Below are 21,445 nucleotides of genomic sequence, written 5' to 3' on the forward strand. Positions count from 1 at the left end.
GAAACCTGAGGAGTGGTGCCTGTGCCATCCTTTGAAGATGCAGAACTCCAAGCCTGCAGAATAACCTGGAGCTGTAATTGCAGAGCGGGCTCTGTGTTAGTTGAAGTGCTCAGGAAGAGTCCCCGTGCCACTGAGGCCGTGGGGCACCTTCACACCCTCTCAACTGGGGGATGTTGCTGTTTGGAACAGCTTGAGGTTTTTGGCTGATAGCTCAAGGCTGAGCACAGTTTGCCTTTCCTCTTCCTTTGATGTGCTCTGACACGAGCTTTGGCAATAGTTCTGCTCTGCCTCTTGAAACACTGACTGACCTCACCCAGAAAACATTCTCCTGTAGGAAAGCTCCCACCTGGAGAAGTGTCTTTGTGAGAACAGGTGGTTCATGAGCTCTTTTCTGTGTCTGTTTTGGCTGTGATTCCCTTTGCTCTGAGCCTCCCTTTTTATTTAGAAGAGCTCCTACAAACCCTCACTCTTACAGCCCTGATGGTGGGGACATCAGTGCAGACCTGTCTGTGTTATCCATGGACAGAATCCTGGAGCTGTTCCCCGTGCTTTAACCATTCCACGTGCAGATTTCAGCCCTATGGAATCCCTGGATCTTAAGCAGCTGCTGCTGAGTCTGAGAACCAGACCCTGAGCACTGGGTTAGAGCAAAGCTTTAATCCCCATCTGATGCCTGGACCCTCTGTCCCAGCAGAGCTGTTTGAGTCCTGTTTGAGGGTTTGAGTCCTGCTGCAGGGACAGGGCTGTGCCAAGGAAAATGGAATGGAAGGAGCTGGATCCAGTTCTCTCAGACAAGGCACTGCACCTTGGAACAGTGCAGGGGGTCTGGAGGTCTGTGAGGGGCTCGAGGGGATCCAAACTGCTGCTTCTTTGTTAATTAAAAAAAAAAAATGGTAAGGGATGGGACAAGCAGTGCAGAAATCCAGGCTTGGAAAAGGCCAGGAAGGAGTGACAGGGAGCTGTCCAGATGGAGCTGCCTGAGGAACCCTGCTGATGTGGGAGTGCTGGAGGCCACACACTGCTGGGCACTGCAGGGGACTTGTCCTCACCTTGTCCTGGATATTCCTCAGTGCACTGCACGGGGATCCTGCTGTCAGGTGGGCAGAGGGATGTGCCCTTACACCCTTCCCTGCTCCAGAGTAGCCCTAAATGGAAGGAAAAAAACTGGAGAAGCAGGGCCCAGAAATGTGCCACAGCAACTGCAACTAAACTGGTTTATTGGAGCCCTGGAAGCTGCTGGAGCTGCTTATCTGTCTGAGATGGGGTTGGGATAATCACAAACAGAGGGAAGCACGGGAGATAAACCCCCCCACCAGCCCTGCTTTCCTGGGAGTTGTGCAAACAGCAGGTTGGGAGGGGGATCATTAAAAGGAGAGTTCTGAGCACACGAACTCTGCAGGGAGACAAAACCCTCCGGCTGTGGAAGCTGAAATCGGCCCAAGGAGAATTAGGAGAGAGGGAAGGGACAGGGAACCACGTAGCTCCTCTTTGCTGGGAAGCAGAGCTGGAGAGAAGAGCCCTGTGTGTGTTCCTGGAGTTCTGACAGGTCATTAATTCCGGGGAAATTGCCCCAAAGCTGCTGAGGTGTGGATGCTGTTTCCAGGTTGCTCATTAGCTGCTGTCTGGGTTAAATGCTGATGGTGACTGCTGTAAGTGCAGCTCTGCAGCTGGGGATGGAATTGCCTTGGGATGCTCTTGGTGCATTCCAGCTGCTGGGCTGGGGGAACAAGGAATCATTTCCAGTGGGACAGTTGTGATTTTGTGATAAATAGCTCTCGTTTGAGGAGGAGGACAGTGGAGTGTCCAGCTGGCAAAGGGAGACAATTCTCATGAACTCCTTGACCACTTCAGCCAAGCCCCTGGGTTGTGTGTCAGCAGGGAAACAACCCTGAATGTCATGGACAGCCACAGATAGCTAAGTGTTGTTTAGTTTTATTGTGTTACTGCCCTTTCTTCCATTGCCTGAAAGGAGGGAGATGTTGGGGAGCCTTTCTCCATGACGGGGAATAAGGAGTAAATCCTCCAATTCCAGAGCTGAAGCAATAAATAAACTTTCTAATCAATGACCTCACTCCTCTTCCATCCCCTCAGTGAGCAGCCAGCTGGTCCCGTGGCTTTGGCTGGTTGCAAACTCCCCCAGAATCCAGGAGTGTGCTGATTTCTGGGATAAGAACAACAGCTGTCTTTGAAAGACCAAAAAAAAACCCCCAAACAGGCTTGAAAAATAATAGAAAGTTTCCCAACTGTTGTTGGGCTCATTGTCTGTTAGTTGGGCCCAGGAGAACACCCACTATCTCCTGCAGTTGATTATGCAAATATGAATAAATATGTGAATACCTATTCCAACTTTTTATCCTCTGCAATCTAATATCTCCCCTGACACAATACTCTCAAATTATCTTCAGTGAGTAATGACTTGCATTTAGCATTTTATACCAAACTGTCATATAGATCATTTTCTGTAATACTTTACATAAATTAGGAATCCTCCCCCATGGAATGTGCAGGGCTGCCAGAGAGTTTTTACAAGATTAAAAGTGCAAACAACACAATTCTGGTGTAATTTGGAACGACGGGAACTGAATAAAATAGTAAACGTGGAGGTTACAGTAAATTACAGTGTCATTAGTCAAAATCCTTCAGGGAGTCGTTTGGCTTGCCCAAAATGTGATGATTTTCTTTGCTGGTGCAAACTGGTAACTCAGGGTCATTATCCTGGTAATTGTTATTCCATGGCCGTGGTGGGTCTGTCTGGAAGCTCCAGGCTGGGTCTCAGCTGGGAGGGAGCCCCGTGTGTGTTTGAGCTTTGGTGGTTCCAGGGGATGAAAAGCTGATGGTCAGAACACCCTGAGAGAGGGGGAGAGTCCCTGGGCTGAGGTGGAGCCCCCGGGAGCTGCTGTGCTGGGCAGGCTCTGGGTGCAGTGGGATTTTCTGGGAATGGGGCACCCCTGTCCGGTGTTTCCCCCAGTCCCAGGTAACTGTGGCTGAATCATATCATCCTTTGAGAGTAAGCAGGATTCTTGCCTCGTGAAATTATCATTTTAGCAACTTTTCAGGGCTGGGCTAAACTTTGTTGCTCGTTTTCCCCGTTGGAAGTTGAGTGTGTTGGGCAGGGAATGCACTGCCCTGGGTTTGGTGACTGACCCCACCTCTCAGAGGGGCCATCACAGCCCTACCTGGCACTGCCAGCAGCCTCACAACTGGATTATTTCATTCCAGGTGCATCAGAGGCTGTCAGAAGGCATTGAAAAATGCCTTTGTGTGCCTCAGTTTTGCACTAATGAATATTAAAGGCAGCGATTCTTGCGTCCTTTCTTCCTCCTGCACCTCCATCCTTTCCACCTCCCCTGTCCCTTAATGGCTCCCAACTGTTATCCCAGCAGCAGGAAGGCCTTTAGTACCTGCTGTGTCATCACCTGAGGTGATATTTCACAGTGACAATTCAGTGCCCATAAAATGGGAGGTTTAGGGAACAAAACAGGGCCAGGCCATTGAAGTCCTCCCAGGGGCTGCCATGTTTAGCCTGTTCTGTTTGTATCACCACAGAGGAAGAGATAAAAATTTATATTGCTTTTAAAAACACATAAAAAGTACTGTGAGTGTGACTGTTGTCCAGGGGACGAGGGGAAGGGGAAGGGAAGAGTTTTAGATGATGGAAGAACAAACACAGGCGAAGAGGGAGGTGGTGGAGTCCCCACCCCTGGAGGTGCCCAGGGAAGGACTGGATGTGGCACTGGGTGACAGGGTGGGGATCAGTCACAGGTTGGACTTGATGGTCTTGGAGGGCTTTTCCCACTTCACTGATTCTGGGATTCTGTTTTGGGGAGCATCAGGAGAGGAAATGTTGAGGGAGGGAGAGGATCTGCCCCCGAGCAGCCCCCGTGTCTGTGGGGCTGAACCAAGGCTGGGGTTCAGGGGTGTCTGTCCTGGTTCAATGCAGGAAATCCTCAGGAATACTCCCTTGGAGCTGCCCTGAGGGGGTCACAGTAGTGTCCTTGGAAAAACAGAATCACTGCCTGCTCAGTAGTTTTGGGGGCAAGGTTATCAAGGTGCAACCAGGAGCCAGGATTGGGGGCTTGGCTTCTTTGTCCTCCTTTTTGTTTGTTTTTGCCTTTGAAATGCACATTTCCCACTCCACAGACGATGCCACTGCCAGGTAGAAAGTTGTGCTCCGGTGATAATTCCTATTCTTGAGACAAGATGAAAGAGCAAACAGGAGTGGGGCCGTGTCCATTCCAAACACAGCAAATTTAAGATTCAGGGCTTCAAATTGAAATGTAACAAAAATGAGAGAGATGGAGATTTGTTCCTTAGATTATTCTCTGACATCAGAATCGCTCGCAAAACAAACAGTCCGTTGTTGCCTTAAAAAACTGAGGCTTGATCAAGTTTATATTTGAGGGCTTTTATTTTAATTATGTGGAGTTTCTCTGCCTCGCTCTGCGAAGCTGCAGCCGGGGCCAGAAGGACCTCATTAAAGATTGCTGAACAGTTTCTTTCTCATTTTGCTACTTCCCTACTGCTACTTTTATTACTTTTCCCTCTGGTGCTTGTCAGTGCGGGTGTTGTGTTGTGCATTACTAAGCATAATAGGGGAAGCATGTGGGGAATAAAAAGTTATTCTTGCAGCCTCCATAACCCCAGCTAATTTATGGATGAGCTCTGCCAGCGATAGCAGAACGGAGGCAGTTGTGTGTGTGTGTGTTTTCAAAGGCCTTTCTGCAGCTTGGTTATGCAATTCCAGAAAGGAATCTTTCATCTTTGCTGCTGCAGGGTGATGGGGTGGGGGGGGAGGATGGGAACTCTCCCACTGCGGTGGGTGATGTTAATCAGCCATGGAAATCCCTGGGATGAATCCCTGGCTTGAGAGTGATGCTTTTTCCTCCTTTGGCCTCTCCTTTGGGCTTTGCTGGTGGACAAATGTCCTCTCTCCCAGGGCCTGGAGACCTGTTGGCCAACACTGAGCCCCCCAGGGAATTCCCACCTCCACCCTGGGATGGGCAGGAGGAAATTTTGCAAGTGAAACTGTGGCTGCCCCATGAACAGGTTGTAGTTTGTGCTGTTTAATACCAGGGGGAAACAAGAGTTTGATCCACACCTTTGGGCTAAACTTTATTGCTCATTTTCCCCATTGGAAGTTGAGTGTGTTGGGCAGGGAATGCACTGCCCTGGACCTGCAGGTTTGGTGACTGATCCCACCTCTCAGAGGGGCCATCACAGCCCTACCTGGCACTGCCAGCAGCCTCACAACTGGGTTATTTAATCCAAAGGCTTGCTCCTCACCTTTGCAATATTCTTAATGGAAGACATGTGATAGAATAGGAATCCTTATATCCAGAGGGAAGGTGAACCAGTGCCTTCTGTCCTCTGCACAAGCTGGTGTGAGCCCTGTGCCCTCCAAGGGATCTCAGCCCTCCATGGCTGATCCCTCCTGGATCCCACCCTGGGGTGCATCCCAGCATTCCAGCAGCCTTGAAACTGGGATTGGTATCTCAGCACTGTGCCAGACACGGATTGGAGGCAAACACTAGTGAAAAACAGCAAAGGTCATTCCAACAGCAGGGAAATGAGATTCTACAAATAACATATGTCTGGCAGCTTTGCCAGGCCCCATCTCGGAATAAATTGGTGTTAAAAGCCCACAGGATGCCCATCAAAATCTGGGAATTCTCTGTGAGGATCCCTCATGGGCTGGGTATGTGTTGTCACCGTGTGGTGGGTTCTGTCCCTTCCAAAGGGAACAGTCACATCTGCTCCAGGAGATGCTTTTGCTTCTGAGCATCTCCCTTTCCTTGTGCTTCCTGAATTTGGGCTGAAGTAGAAATAAATTCCTCTTCCTTTCCCGTCCTGTCTCCAGCAGCCTCCCTCTGTTCAAAGGAATCCTTTTGCCTCAGAGGCTGGAGGGGCTGGTTTGCTTTGGTGGATAAAGGTGAATTTTTTCTTTACCTTTTTCCATTTTAATTTCTGGGCTGCTTTGTTTCCTCTCCCTCTCTGTCCCTGAGGGCTGGGGGTGTGATCCAGAGGGAAGAGGATCACATCCTGGAAGAGCAGGGGGTGCAGGATTGCCCTCAGAGGTGGCTGATGACATCAGTCCTTCATCTCACAAAAATCCTGCATTTTCCTAACTGGAAAATACGGTCTGAAAGGAGCAAAAAAAAGCAGCACCTGCTGCATTTTTCCAGTTCAGCCAACCAAAGTAGGAACATTTCCACGATCACAACAACCACCACTTCCCTGGATATTTCCCTGTACTACCCTGGATATTTGGAATTGAGCTGTTTATTTCCAGACTCTTGGCTGATTTGTCCCAAATATTTCATGTACGTGACAGTGAATTGTGGTGTTGCTTCATTGTGGTTTTTGGAGGGTTTGTTTGGGTTTGTTTTTTTTTTTTTCAAGGTTGGTTCTGAGTCCTCCTGAAGTGAAGCTCTGACCACAGACACTGAGGCTTTGAAACCTCTGAGCATCCTTCTCCCTCTTTCACTTCATTTTGTGGCCAGAGCACTAGATTTTATATCACCATAAGAAAAACTTATGAAATATTCACCGTCTAGTGTGCATTACTTTAAAGGCAGATCAATAAAGAGATGACCAGAATGGAAAATCCTCCCAGCCATGTAAGAACTCTGCAGCAGAAACCCCTTTTCCTGCCCAACCTGCTTCATTCATACATGGGGATTTTTTTTCCCCCTCGATATTATTCTTAATTAGCCCTCAAAAAAGAGACAGAATGTGCCTTTTGGGGCTAAACTCAGCCTAATTAACAGTGTATTCTCCCAGATTTCCTGGTTATTATCACACTGCTGCTCCTGCCTGCAAGACACACATCCCCTGTTTGTGTAGTTAACAGATTAAATAAAACCATAAAAGGGGTTATATTTTTAACTCCAGAGTTTTCTTGCCCCCACGTGCACCTTTTAATGGGGGAAATTAAGCAGCAGGGAGATTCAGGCTGAGTGTCTGAGGCCATTCCAGGGAGATCCATTCACCAGGCACTGCTCACAGAGCACTTAATCCACGCCTGGGAAGGACTCCGGGGTGTGTTCCCGAAGGAAGGCATTTATTTACCAAATTAAAAGCCCAGCAAGGAGAGGCCTGGGTGGTATTTAAGCATATTTTATCGACTCCTGTTCTGCTCCTGTTTCCTGGAGTTCCCTCTGATGGGAGATGATGGATGAGCTGCTTGCCTGGCTCTCTCAGAGGTGAAATACATCTCTGATTTATTCTCCTTGCACTGACAAAACAGCTTTTGGTGTGGTTGGAGCGTGGCCAAGCTCAGAGGCTCAGAGTCCTGGCAGCTCCTCTCCCCCTGGGCTGGCTCCTCCTGGGCTCCTGCCCCAGCTCAGGGTTAATGCCCAGTGTCAGAGCCAGTCATGGATGTGGGTAAATCCATGGGCTGCCTGTGGGTAGTGACAAGATCTGGGTGTTCAGTTCTTGACTTAAATAAGATCTGAACCTTCCCCCCAGAGGGGGGCCTGGCCCAGAACTCCTGTGGGTCTGTGGTGGGTGTTTGTGTGCCCAGTGTTACCCCAGGGTTGGTCAAGAGTGTGTGACACTCCTGTGGACACACACCCTGAGAATCTAATCTATGAGGTCCTGGGGTGGTTGGGTGGTGGTGGCTGTGCCCACAGGTGACGTTTCTGTCACCACAAGACCAAGTTTTCCGATGAGGAAAATCACTTGAAATACGTCATAACTCTGCCCTGTGAGGATGTGATGAGGTTAATCATAGTTATTTTCCAAACTCACGTGTTTAAGTGCAGCCTAAGGCGACACCACTCACTGTAGCACATGGGCAAGAGCAAAGACCATCTGATTTTCACACTAAATGTGTCTTATTTGTACCTGTTGATTTTTCAGGATCTGGAACGAAAGATGTCTGGGTGGAATCTAGGTGGGTGTATCTTCTCAAATACCTGTAAATCACGTGTTAAGCAGATGTGAGATCTATCACTGCACTGTTCCACCACTCTTTCAGGCCTTTTTAGTGAGTCTTTTTTTTATGGAAATGCAGATTTTTATCTGTATATTGTTTATCTCCCTCCTGCTTCAAATATCAAACTTTGCCGTGACTTTGGCTATTTCCTGCAGCTCGTGACTGCATAAATATCCCTTTTCAGGCACTGATGTTCTCTGCAAGACTAGATCAGAGCTGTCAGGCTTGACAAATAAATCTCCAAGTCTTGGAACAAAAGGGCTCCCGCTCAGCGAGCGGGCGACAACCACGGGTTAACAACTCCAGGGGGAGGGTGACTCAGGCAGCAGGGAAGGAACAAGTGATTTGTATCATCCAGAGATGTGAGAGGGATGTTGTTCATGGGGCGTTTGAAGGGAGTTCTGGAATAATTCCACGTCCTTAGCACAGCTTTCCATAGGGGGTGAGGAGAGGATGATGCCCCCGGGGTTCCAGGGCAGGGTGTGACCCCAGAGGTGTTCCTGGGGATGTTCTGGGGCAGGGAATTGTGGGCTGGCACATTCCCAGGGGGGCTGTTTCTTTCCTCCTGCTGAAAGGAACAGTTTGGTGGGCAGGGGAGTGTGTTTTCACACCGGGGAAGTTCCAGGGCAGTGGTTTCCTCGGAAGGCAGGCAGGGAGCAGGGTTTGGAAGGATGGGTGCAGCAGCATGGGGGGGATTAGCTGTCAGCTCATCTCCCATGACTTGGCTCAGTGAGTCATGTATCTGTGCTGAGGTATTTCTGTTCAACAGCCTTTATTAAAGGTGAGGCATCAGCGGCGTTTGCGAGACTTTTTAGGATCAGTTGGCATTTGGAAGGGAAGATGAAAACCTCTGAGCTTTGTTCTGCTCAAAACAACACTGAGAACGCCTCTGTCTCTGACAGGCCATCTCAGATGATGAGGAAAGGCTTTGTACATTATTAATAAAAAAGATTGTCATCAGTATAATTCCTTTGTGTTCTCAGTTCCCAACATGAAGCATGTGAGTGTTTGTTGATCTCGCAGAGCTGCTTCCGTGTGCGTGACAAAGTGCTCAGGGTTTTGAGCTCCAGGGTGGATTTGCCACCCTCTTGTTAGAGGTATTTGTCTTTTTTGAATATACTGAGTATCATATATTGAATCAGGATATATGTTGTGCCGTGTTTCACTTTGTTCCCTGTGATGTAGATCAATGGGAAGCACTAAAACTCCCAAGTGTTCCAGCACAGACGAGTTGCAGGCAGTCTGTTCCACCAGTGGGGTTTTCCATGCTGCTCATCCCAAGTATTTGTGAATAGAGGGATGAGATTGGCTCAAACTCTCATTCATGTCTCTAAATAAGACCCTGTTTAAGAGTTAAATGTCCTGTCATCAGCTGACACCAGCTCTGGGGAGGTCACACCATCCCTCACAGGATGCAGTTCCTCACATTAACCAGACTTGGCAAACGAGTTTAAGCATAAGTTGCAAGTCAAGCATGTGCTTAAATCTCATTGACTTTTTAAAAGCAGTCTGAGAGCTGTTCTGTGCTAAATTGGAAACTTAATGCTGCCTCCCTGTCATCGGGTGGGATTTATTTTTAGCTGTTCACACAGTACCAGGAAAAGAAGGTTCTAGACTGGAGTGTTTTGGTAGTGATGGAGACACCAGCCCAGCCTCACCTGGAGGGGGCTGTGCTGCTGCTTCCCGAGAGGTGCAGCAGCAACCTGATGGTTGGAGGGCAGTGGATAATCAGTGCTGGAATGGAAATGCAGCATTCCAGGGTATAAACACGTGCTGCTGCTTTCCATGGGGGATGAGGGAGTCGGGGGAGTGTTGTTGGATCAACATCCTGTTTCCCACTGTACCCCCTCACCAGGGACCTCTGTCTGCCAGGGCAGGGCTGGGCAGGGGGCATGAGAAAGCCCAGCTGGACTGGGCTGGACTGGGAGCAGCTTCCAGCAGGGTGGGTGCCTCATCCATCACTTCCCTAAGTGAGAGCTGATGGTTATTGCAGCCAATAAAGCACCACAGCTCTTAACACTGAGAAACTGAACTTAAATAGCATGTTTGGGGAGCTTGAAGGAGATGGATTTTAATGTCATACTCCATAAAATCTGACACGCTGGGGGGAAAAAAATGGGAGTGTTGTGGGATGTTGTTGCTGCCTTTTCATTTTGAGAGCGGCTCTCGAGCTGGGAGGGAGCAGAGGTGGCTGCTCACCCCCTTCCCTGCCCTGCCAGGGACAAGCAAGGCACTTTATCAGCGGGTTTCCAGCTATGGGTTATATAAAAACACACAGATTCCAGTCCCAGGGTCTGTATTTCTGACCCATTCTTGATCCAGCCAATCCCTCAGCCTGCAGCCTGAATTACAGGGAGCTGCCTCCACTTCAAAATTGAAATGGTCCCGCTCCCAATGGCACCAAAACCCCTGCAAATGGGGGCTTGCTTGATTTACTCATTTGGCTCATCCAACACAAAAAATTACCAGCAATTTTAGGGTAAGTTGGAAAGAATGTAATGCCTTGTATTACAGGGCAAGAAGTGCAGTGCAGGAAAATTGAACCGTGGGTTGGAATCTGAAGGGACTCGGTTGTTCTCTGCAGGAAATAAAGCCCTGGCCAAGGCCTGAGGAAAATCACTGCTCTGGGCCTGCCTTCCCTGAAGCCACCTGGAAAACTGGTGGGGTCACAGTGTTCCCTTTTGCCATGCAGCAAAGAAATGTTGGGTTGTTAGTGGAACAACGGCAGGTGAAGTTCTGATTTCACGGAATTCAAAAAAAAAAAAAAAAAGAAGCAGAAATACTCTCCTTGGAAATCAACCCAAAATCTCTCCTCCAGAGTTTCTTCCAGTCTTGCTTAAGAGGATAAATGAGGTGTGTTCTGGCACTCTCAGGAATGCTGAAATGTGATGCAGGAATTTTCCCAATCAGTAAATGGGGAAGTAAATGGTTGAGAACCCCAGAGCTCCTGTCAGCAGCAGGGCCGGAAAATTCTGGAGGATTCTTAAAAAAAATTTGGAAAAAAAAAAAAAAATTATAAAAAATTTGTTAAAAAAAAAAAAATCCTAGTGGAGATTCTGTAAAAGAGCAGAAACTGCAGCGTTTGGTAAAACGGGGCAGACAGAGGGGAAAACTTGGTGCAAGGGGGAGCTGTGACATTGAGAGCTTTGTGTCACTGGAGGGGAAGGAGGGGGAGTTTTAGTGCTCCGAGGTGTGTGTTGCCAGTGGAACGATGTCAGTCCCAGGGAATGTGGCTGAGACACGTAAAGGGAGGCTCCATGGAAATCCAGATCTCCAGTCTCTCCCCCCAAAAGTGCGTGTTTGCAGCACGAGCAGCTCCCCGCGGAGCCCACAGCTGTAACTCTGCCTGGTCTTTAGCATGACAAAAGCAGCCAGAGCCTAAAATGCCCCTTCCCCGTGAGAAGCAGGATATGGAAAAGCTTTTTTTCACAAAAGTAGCTTGTGATTCAGATGGAAAATGTCAGGTTTTGAAAATTATTAATCTTTGTGCCTCGCAGAGCTGTCAGCTGCAGGGGCGTTAGTGTGGGAGGCTCTTGCAGGAGAGTGGTTTCCAAGTGGAGTTTTATTTTTGGGGGGGGGCTGTTTTTCACTTTTCCCTTTGTTTTTTTGGGGATTCTTTTGTTCCCCCCGCGGGTGGGTGAGTAAACAGGCAGTTTAAGTTCAGGTTGGGACAGTCACTGCCAGGTAGGAAAGCTGAGGGAGTCACAGCTCTGGCAGAGCCACAAACGAGTGTTGCCACCCCGGGGTTCTGATTCACTGTCAAGGCAAAGGGGGGCAGGGGGGGAATAATGGGGATAGAAGTGGAGAAATTGGTAAACAAGTGAATGAGAAACGATTCTGTGCCGAGTTATCCCAGAAATGGGGGGTTGGCAGGAGGGGATGCTCTGCTGGAGTGCAGAGCTCTGAGCTGGGGGGGTCTCCCGGGGTCCTGCCCTGCTGGTCCTGGGCAGGCTCTGGGAGGGCATTTCCAGCCCATTTCCTGCGTTACCAACTGCACAATTAACAGCTGAACTCCACAATCATAAAGCTCTTTTCCTTCATGATTTTCCTGGTGACAGTCCCACAGCTGTGGTGGCTGTTGAGTGACTCCTCAGGTTTTCTGTTTAAAGCACCTTTAAGGTTGGCAAACCCAGGGAAAACCGAAAAGGCTTTTCCTGCCTCACTTCGTGCAGGGGATCTTTGCCCAAATCCTTCCAGGGTTTAGCAAAAGCTCCCTGACTGGAACGAGAAGAATGGAACGAGAGTCGCAAAATATTTAGTTATTCAAACAATTAACTGGAGGGCACTGCAGAAATCTTGTCATGTTCTAGTGCAGAAAACAGCTTCTGAGAACTACAGTAACACAAATAAATTGAAATGCCCCACAGGCCTCTGTAAATAACATTACAGAGCTGCAGTGCTTTGCTGGTTCAGTTTTAATTGCTTGGAGTGGCTGTTCCATTAAATGTTTGTAGCTGAACACCTGTAAAAAGTACAAAAAGAGCAGCCAGGACAGGCCCAGCCTGGAATGTGGAAGCACAAAGGAGCTCTGGAGCCCAAAGAAGTGGATTCCCCACCTTGGCTGAATTTACAGGGAGATCTAAAACACCTCCATGGCTCAAGTCTCCCTATATGAGTAGAAAACATCAGCTCCTGGGATCTTTCCTGTTATGGGGGACACTGGAGACTTCAAAAACTGGGCAGTATTTGAAATACCTACTTTTTTTCTTTTTTTTTTTTGTAAGAAAAAGCCTTATAAAACTTTGCTTCCAAAACTGCGTTATTTAACTGCAGATAAAGTTTGTCTCCCCAGTCACAGCAAAACAAAATTTCAGAATATAAAAATCCATCATTAAATTTAATTTATCTCTCTATTTAATTTGTGTAAAGTGCAGCAAGGAATGGAAATGCAAATTCAGCCAATACGTGATTTTATAGGGATTTGGAAATTTAATATCCTTCTCCTCTAAACTCCTATCTAAATTCAGCACTGGATGCTATAGTTAAAATTATGTCTATTAACACCTAATGGTACCTATTTTCTTACAAAATTTGAGTTACCTGAAGGAACAGAAATAACTGCAGCATTCTTTAGTCCAATTTTAATTAGATCATTAGGGATTTAAGACTCAGTAGACGAAAATTACACTGAGTGTCCCTCAATTGTGTTTCAATATATGTATTTATTACTGCAGTGCTCTCAAACTCTCAGCATTAAAACAAGGGGCACATTTTCAGAGCTTGCTCTCTCCCTTTAATCCAGAAGGAATGAAACTGTATTTCCCTCTTAGCTGATGGGGTTTTTTTCCCCCAAATGAGCATTTCCAGCTCTCTGTCTCAGTAATTAAGATGAAGTGAAGCCAGGTCTGCTCACAGACACAACTCTGTGCTGGGTGAGCACGGCAGGGATCAGCAGCATTAGTGAGACAGAGCATTTGCAGTGGAGTGTGAGTTAATTTAGGGAGTCCCCTCCTTCTCCTGTTAATCCATCTCCTCTGGAAGTTGTGTTTGTCAGCACCAGGAGTTTGTTGTTTGATGGCAGTGACAGGGAAAGCAGAAGGGTGGGTTTGGCAGTGAACAAGTGAACACTGAGCACTGCAGCCTGTGCTCTGTTCAAGGGGTTTATTGGTATTAATTTATTATTGTTCCTTCTGAGCAGAAATGCTTTTCTTCTTCTCCCCTGGGAGGAGTTGTTTGGGGTGTTTTTAGGGGGTCAGTCCATCCCCAAGGGCTGCCCTGGCTCAGGGCAGGGGCTGTGCAGCTTTGGGCTGGGCAGGAGGAGCTCAGGGAGCTCTTGGTACCTCGGGGGGGAGAAACAGGAGCTCCCCTTCCCTCTGCTCCTCAGAGACAGGAGCTCCCCTTCCCTCTGCTCCTCAGAGACAGGAGCTCCCCTTCCCTCTGCTCCTCAGAGACAGGAGCTCCTCTTCCCTCTGCTCCTCAGAGACAGGAGCTCCTCTTCCCTCTGCTCCTCCTCAGGGCTCTCCCCTGGCAGAGCAGTCCCTGCTCTGATCCCAGCCCAGCTCCTGGTTCTCATTCCCTTTGTACCTCTCTGAAAGGAGACCTTTAAACAAACCCAGAGGAGGGCAGTGATTCATGGTTTGTTCCCGTGTGTGGTAACTGTGGCTAAAAAAAGGGGGGGATGTGGGAGGGGAAGTTCCTTTTGTATTTGGAGTTGTCCTCCTGCCTGCTCAGACACCATCACTCGTTTCCACTCCATAATTCCCTCCTGACAGTGACTGATGTTGGAGTTTGATTCTCACCAAGGTTGCTGTGCAAGGCAGGAGAAGTTTGATAACTCCTCACACAACACTGGCAAACTTTTTTTTGTTGCAGATCCATCTGTTTAGAATGCTGGAGAATCTTTTTTCCCCCTTTAAAGATTTATATTGCTTGCACACCGCCGAAAGAAAAAAAAAATCTAGATGTTAAATAAATGCATGAATGTGGGAAAGATTCTTCAAGTTTGTAACCCACTTAATATTTAATAAATGTAATATATCATTTTTATAAATATGTATAGCTTAGATATAAATAAATTTAGAATACATAAGGGATTACAATAGGATACACATTCATCTCTGTTGGCACAGAACAGACCAGGAATGTTTTATGAACATATTAATCCTCATTGGTGAAAATAAATGCCCTCCTCTCCTGCAGCCCAGTGACAGAGTGGTTGGTGGCAAGTTCCTGTTCTGAATTCCATGGAGCTGGAAGTGCAGCCCTGCAAGGAGCTGCAGAGGTGCTTTTGCTGTTGACAAAGAGGAATTAAGGCTGGAATTTGTGGATGAGGTTGTGATGCTTTTAAATTCCATTCCATTTTACGGGAGTGAAGGTGTCAGTGAGCGGTGCTGCACTGGGAGCAGGGGCTGAAGGAGGGCAGGGAAGGTGTGCAGGGGGGAAGGTGGAATAAATGAGGGCTGAGAGAATGGCCTTGCTCATCTTGGAATAAAAATCCTTGCTGGGGAGGTCCTGCCCATGGGAGGAAGAGTTCTGTGGGTCTGGAACAACAGACACAGCCACACCTTGGTGCTGTCCCGGGGTCCTTGCCTGGTGGATTTTGTGAGAGGAGGCATTTGGATGATAATGTTGATGCTGCTCTTTGGTGAAAAGCTGAGGGAGAAAGGGTTTGTGTGGGAAAAAAACCAAGAAATCAGAATGTTTTGGGGACAAACAGCTTTTCTGCTCAGGGAGGGCTGAGGGACCCCGTGTGTGCTGCGTGGCACTGAGGGACTGTCACCCTCCTGCTCCCCAGATTTGGGGTCAGACTTCCCTGATCATGCAAAAAAACCCCACTAAAGGGTGATCAAAGCAGCCCCAGTGCATTCCAGAGCAAAGCCAAATGGAAAAAGCCCAGGTGTAGAACCAGGAGTCTCAAGTGGCAGCTCCCAGCTCCACATCTCGTCCCGTGCACCCAGGAGGAGTGAGAGGCTTTAAAATTCAGATAAGGAGGGTGAGTTTGCAGCTGAAGATTCTGAGCACACTGCTTTCCTGTGATAATATCCCAGATTTGCTTCCACAACTTATTGCACATTCATTTTTTTTTTTTTTTTGGAGTTTTCATTGCAGAAAATTGCCAGGAGGGATGGATTTTGTCTTCCTCAGCTGGCAGAACAATTTTCCACCTGTCGCCCAAATATTTGATGAGAAGGATTATGGTGCAGCTGCTGGAAGTTTATCCTTCATATCCATGGGAAGCAAGAGGGGCTGGTGAAGCAGAGACACTGATATCAGAGGTTGGCTTGCTGAGATGGATCTGCAGCACTTGTGCTGGAAATTCAGGAGGCTCTGACAAAGATGTAAAATGCAGAGAGGAGCACGATGGGTGCTGTGGTTTTACCCAATCCTCATTTCCCTCCAGTGCTCCCTTTTCTTCCTGTGAGTGCTGGGTTTTGAGGCTGGGGTGGCTTCCTGTGCCCAGCCAGGGCAGCAGATTTGCACCAGCACAGCAGGAGGGGTTGGGAGGGTCCATCTCTCCTCAGCTTCCCCAAAGGCACCGCCCTGGGAAAGGGCACTTCTGGCAGGAGGAGCTGGAAACACGAGTGGATTTAACAGCAGGAGAAATGGTTCCTCCTTGGAGGGTACATGTGGATATCTAGGAAATAAATGCACTATATTATTGGGTGGCAGAGGTGTTTAAAATGCATTAATGGAGCCAGCCCTGGTGCTGCAGGGACTCCCCAGCCCGTGTGTTCTGGGCCTGCCCATCCCCTGCCCCTGTGCTGGCAGCCTTTGCTGAATTCCCTGTCCCCCTGGGCTTTGGCAAATCCCTGAACCAGAGGAAGGAACAAAGGCATTGAAGGATTTCACGTGGGCAACAAAATGTGGTATTTCCACCAGTATCTGAGTGACTTCCAAAAAAACCCCCCCTGCCTGCGGGACAGGGGCGTCTGATGGAGCAAATGTTGCTTTTCTGGCTGAAAAAGTGACTCAGGTTTCGTTGTGGAAACCATTCCATGCAGGAGGAAATGCTGGGGTCTGCAATGTGGGGTTTTTTTTCCATTCTCCCTTCCCTGCAAAGCTGAGCACACGTGCAGAAGGCATTTGGCACCATTTAGTTGTGGTTCAACGGGAATCAGCAGCCTCAGATCCATGGAAAGGGAAGAATGTGAGGCTCTGGAATGTTGGTCCTCCCCGGGTGTTTTTCAGCTCACAAATGGGCCTGTCCAAAGGAGGGGTTGGGATGTTTCCACCTGGGAAAAGTCTTTGCCCAATATTATTGTTATATTTATTACGAGTTAGGTGGTTTGTTCAGGATACTTCTTACTTTTTTGTTTTAATATGGAAAGAATAATGCTACTTATTTATTTTAAGTAATTGCTAACTTGGAAGAAAAAAAGTTCAGAACTCAGTTCTTCATTGTTTTAAAATGTCACTTTAACATTTAAATTATACCCTAATCAGTTGTGAAATACTGACTCATCCCTGTCTGCTGCTGTCCACATTTTCTAATGTGGTCTGACAGCAGCAGGTTATTTATTTCATAGAAGAATTTAATGTTTGTTCCGAATTTTTCCCCCCCCCCTCTTTTTCTTTTTTGTTTCTGTGATTGCCATAAAAAGATTTAAAGTCCCTCCTGGCCCCGTGTGTGGAGCATAAAGCACAAAGCACTTCCTGAAAGGTAATTTTCCAGGAATGAAAACCACAAGAATTGTGTTTCAGGGTCTGCTCTTCTGTCATTGCCTGCTGCACCCAAACAGCCCTTTTTCTATAACTCTGAAGGGCCTGAATGCTGAAAACTGGGGGCTGGACATGAAAAACCCTCAGAGATGGGCAGTCAGAGCCCTTGGAGAGTTCCAGGTGCTTTCAGGTTGGGGTATGAGAAAGATGATGCACAAAAGGAAGAGGCATTAAGTTAAAATTCCATGTATTAAGTGCACTTTGGGAGAGGCTTTGCTTTGCTCAGCAGCTACCAGGGAGGAAGTGTTATTTATCTGGGAATGTGCATTTATGGAACATCAGTATTAGCCTCATAATTACATGTTTTAGGACTTGACCCTGGAGCAAAATGTAGTAATATCTGTCTGTTTGTTGGGGAGAGAGAGTCATTTCTCCCTCTGTGTGCTGGGATCTGCATCAGTTTGGTTTTCAAGGGCACTTCATGGAGCTCCATTTAATTGAGAAGATGCACCTTGACTGACCTCGGGATGGGAAAGGTTTTCCTTGGGAAGGAGCCACTTCCCCAGCCCAGAACAACCCGGTAACAGGCAGATCATTAAATCCAGGAGGAGATTTGTGCCCTGAATTTCAGTGGGGCTGGGATTTCTTCCTCTGTGTCTTGCCCTAAATAGCAAATTTAGTGGAATGGCGCGGGGTCATCCAGAGTTCTCCAGCTGAATGATCCTGCTGGAATTGTCTGCAGCTCTCCCTCCTCACCAGTGCTGCTGCCTCGTGAAGCACTCGGAGCGTTGATGGCAGTGTGGGATTTCCAAGCCTCTCCAAACCCTCAGAATGACAGTTTTCTGTTATTTCCTCCGAAGCGCAGATTTAATAAAGCCTGCAGGGACACGGAGATTGACAAGATGGAAATTGGCATAAATGTTCAGTGGTAAAACACTAAAACTTGTGATAATGTTTTATAAAGTAACGCTGAGAAGGTGGTTTAAAGCACTGGCCTGGTTTGAGAGTCGTTGTGGTTTCCCAGCACAGCCTCAGAGTGTTTGCACACCCAGCAATGCTGAGTGCTGAGGGACAGGGACCTGGCTTTAATGGAAACAAAGGCAAAGGATATTCTCATTATTCTGCCATCTACTAGACCTGGGAAGGTTTTCAGACTCACTTCATAACTTCCCTCTCATCTGACTTAATTTCCTTGTTTGGGTTCAGTCACATCCCTGGTGCCCTCAGCTCTTCCCTTCTCTGATCCTGGGTTCCTTCATCTCCTCTCTCATCCTTTGGCTGGATGTGTTCAGTGCTTCCCAACCTTCCATCACAAATCAATCCCTTCTGACTTATTTTTTTTTGCTGTTCTCTGAATTTTCTCTAAAAAAGAATGACAAACTACTGAGATAAATTCCAGCCCTGCTGGAAGTCAGTGGGAATTTCCCAGGTTTGACCTGATGAGTTCTAGTGAAGGAAAAGCCTGAATTCCAGGGCTCCTGCAATTCAGAAGGTGAGGCTTAGAACACTCACTATCTTGAGGTTTCTGGCCCTACAAAAACCACTTTTCCTCCTTGATATCCCCTTTAGGGGCTGCAGGCAATGGGAGCAGAGTAAAACCCCCTTGAGAATCTCCTCTGGGAGGGCACGAACCAGCAGCTTGGTTGTCCCAGTGCTGCAGGGAGCTCTTCATGTCTGTGGTTAACACTGATCCCCGTTAAACCTGCAGCAGCTGTCGAAAGGAAATTAAATTCAGTGGCAGGAAGGGAGATTTGGGAGTTCAGGCTCCGGGCTGTCACTCCAGGGAGGGAGGTTTAGTGTCTCCTTCTTCCACAGATGCTTTCTGGGCGACCCTGGGTGAGTCATTTAATCTTTCTCTGCCTCAGAGAAAAAACTGTTCACTGTAAAACTGTTCACTGTGGTGGTGCAGTTTCTGACGATTCTGATGCTTCTTTTCTGTCCGTTTTCCTGACAGTTCTCACACTTAAATTATTTGACTCTGCTTGTCCGTCCTCTCAAAGCACAACCCGACAGCTGCCGGCTCCTCTTCAAATCAGTTTTAAATAAAACCATGAAGTGGTGTTTCATCAGTGAAACAGCACAAGGGGTGAAAAACATGAAAAAAAGGTGAAAAAAACCGTGAAAACCCCCTCTGTTTCCCTTTCCTCCCCCTGCAGGCAATGAGAACAGCGAGGCCCTCCCGGAGTCCATCCCCTCCGCCCCCGGGACGCTCCCGCACTTCATGGAGGAGCCCGACGACTCCTACATCATCAAGAGCAACCCCATCGTGCTGCGCTGCAAGGCCAAGCCAGCCATGCAGATCTTCTTCAAGTGCAACGGGGAGTGGGTCCACCAGAACGAGCACGTGTCCGAGGAGAGCCTGGACGAGGCCACCGGTGAGGGCGGGGACGGGTTGGATCCCGGGAAAAGGTTCTTCCCCCAGAGGGTGGTTGGGCACTGCCCAGGCTCCCCAGGGCAGTGGGCACAGCCCCAAGGCTGCCAGAGCTCCAGGAGGGTTTGGATGCTCCTCTTGGGGATGGGTCTGTGGGGAAAAAAAAAATCCCTCTTTCAAATTTAGAAAGACGGCACAAACTCGGGGAGCAAAGAAAGAAGGAAGAATTTCTCTTGCTCCTTCACACTTTCCCTCATCAAATTTCCGGGGGAAAAGACCCTTTGGGTTTGAACCTTACACATTTCTTAGTTTCACAAAATCCCACCCTTTTTCAGATAAGTTTAATATATTCATTTTTGCCTGAAAAGGTTTCTTTTCTCTGAAAATGGGTTTTCCCTTTATCCCAGTCGGCTGCAAGGTGTCCCCTGCCAAAGGTGATGGATCTTCCTTTGTCCTTAGCCCAGAGAGAGAAAAGAACCCCTGTGTACAAAATGGCCCCAAAAGAGTTTAATTTTTAGGAACTTTTGTTTTTACCTTATCTGGCTGAAAAAGCCCCTGATACTCCAGTCCAGTTTTTGGAACTTGGACATCTTACAATGCCTATATAAAAAACCCATATTTTTATTTCTCACAGAAGTGCTCTGAGTGCAAGTGTGTGTGGAGGAGAAGAGAGTGAGAAGGGAGAGGGTTGGAAACAATCATCAGGTTTGATCAGGTCCCATCACTCCCCTCTATCTTTTCTCATTTAGCAGCATCTTGATAAGTATTGCAAACCAATTTAATGCCTGTGACTTCACAATTCTGTTTTGTTATTGCTTTTCTCCTCTTCTGAAATTCCAGGATTGCTAGGCAACTCCAGGCCTTGGAATAGCAGAGTGTGTGTGTGTGTGTGTGTGTGTGTGTGTGTAACATCTTCTCTGGCAATACAAGAAATTCCTTTTTTTAGAGGCAAAAACGCCACTTAAAAAGAAGATGCATCTCCCAAAGTGGTGTTTGGCATTCTTTCTAAGTGACATATTCTGAAGAAATTTCATACTGAAGGTTTTTGTAAATGCTAATCTGGAAGAATTTTAATTTTTACAGTTACCTTTTCGGAAATAACTTAATAGGCATAACCTTTACTTCTGCAGGCACTGCTGAATCAATAGAGGAGAAATCTCGTCCCTGAAAGCTTTCCTTCCATATGGCTGATGAAAATGTGCCTTGTGAATGCTGCAATTATGTTTTCTAAGCCTTGGATTAATAACAGAATGAAACAAGATAAAGCAACACTGAGGGTTTTTTTGGATGATGCCAGAAATGTTGAGGTTTGAGCCGTGGAGGCACAGGCTGAGCAAAGGGGGGCTGGGAACCACAGAATGGGTTGGGTTGGAAGGACCTTAAAGCCCATCTCGTTCCCACCCCTGCAGGGACACCTTCTACGAGACCACAGGAGTGGTGCAGGTTTGGGTTCAGCCCAGGGATGGAGGGTTGGTCTCTAAAAACAAGTGTGGTGCAGACAGGGCAGGGTCTGGGAGTTCCCAAAACTGCCTGAACGGTCCTTGGGACACAGAAATGGGGGTAAAGGCAACGTGCAGGGCAGTGCTGAGGGACAGACATGGCTCTTCTCTCACCAGGATGGATCCATGGCCATGAATTATTCTGGAGCTCAGCCCTCAGTGAGCAGCAGACTCCTGGGTTTTTTGGAATGAATGTGTGTCCTGGCAGTGCTCTCCTTTCTGGAGTCGAATCTGGGGCATAAACATGTCTGTTCCCAGGCACACACAGTGTTCTGTGTGCTGTGTGAGCTCCATCTGGAAAAACTGCACTGGGACTGGGGCCAAAAACGGTGCTTTTGGTTGCAGGGGGGTTCTGGTGCCTCGCTGAGGGGAGGCTGCACTGCAGCAAAAGGATCTGTCCCTCCCCACCCTTCCACTGTTTGTGCGGGGCTCAGATTCTGAGGGGAGGTGTAGAAGTGGTGAAAAATAGCAGCAAGAAACCCAAACAAGGGGAAATTCAGCGCTGAGTGAGAGAAATGTGTCTTGGCATCTCTGTAAACT

General features: G+C 47.8%; 1 protein-coding gene across 2 annotated transcripts in view; it reads left to right on the forward strand.

Annotated features, from left to right (window-relative positions):
- UNC5D (unc-5 netrin receptor D) overlaps positions 1–21,445 on the forward strand; it is a 91,671-nt gene that overhangs the window by 21,685 nt on the left and 48,541 nt on the right. For both annotated transcript variants that reach the window (XM_027667119.1, XM_027667120.1), the window contains exon 2: positions 19,192–19,410. In XM_027667119.1, the coding sequence (XP_027522920.1) occupies positions 19,192–19,410 (219 nt within the window). The remainder of the gene's footprint in view (positions 1–19,191; positions 19,411–21,445) is intronic.

The sequence above is a fragment of the Corapipo altera genome, unplaced genomic scaffold (assembly GCF_003945725.1).
Source record: "Corapipo altera isolate COAL_440 unplaced genomic scaffold, ASM394572v1 275, whole genome shotgun sequence".
NCBI classification, from domain to species: Eukaryota; Metazoa; Chordata; class Aves; order Passeriformes; family Pipridae; genus Corapipo; species Corapipo altera.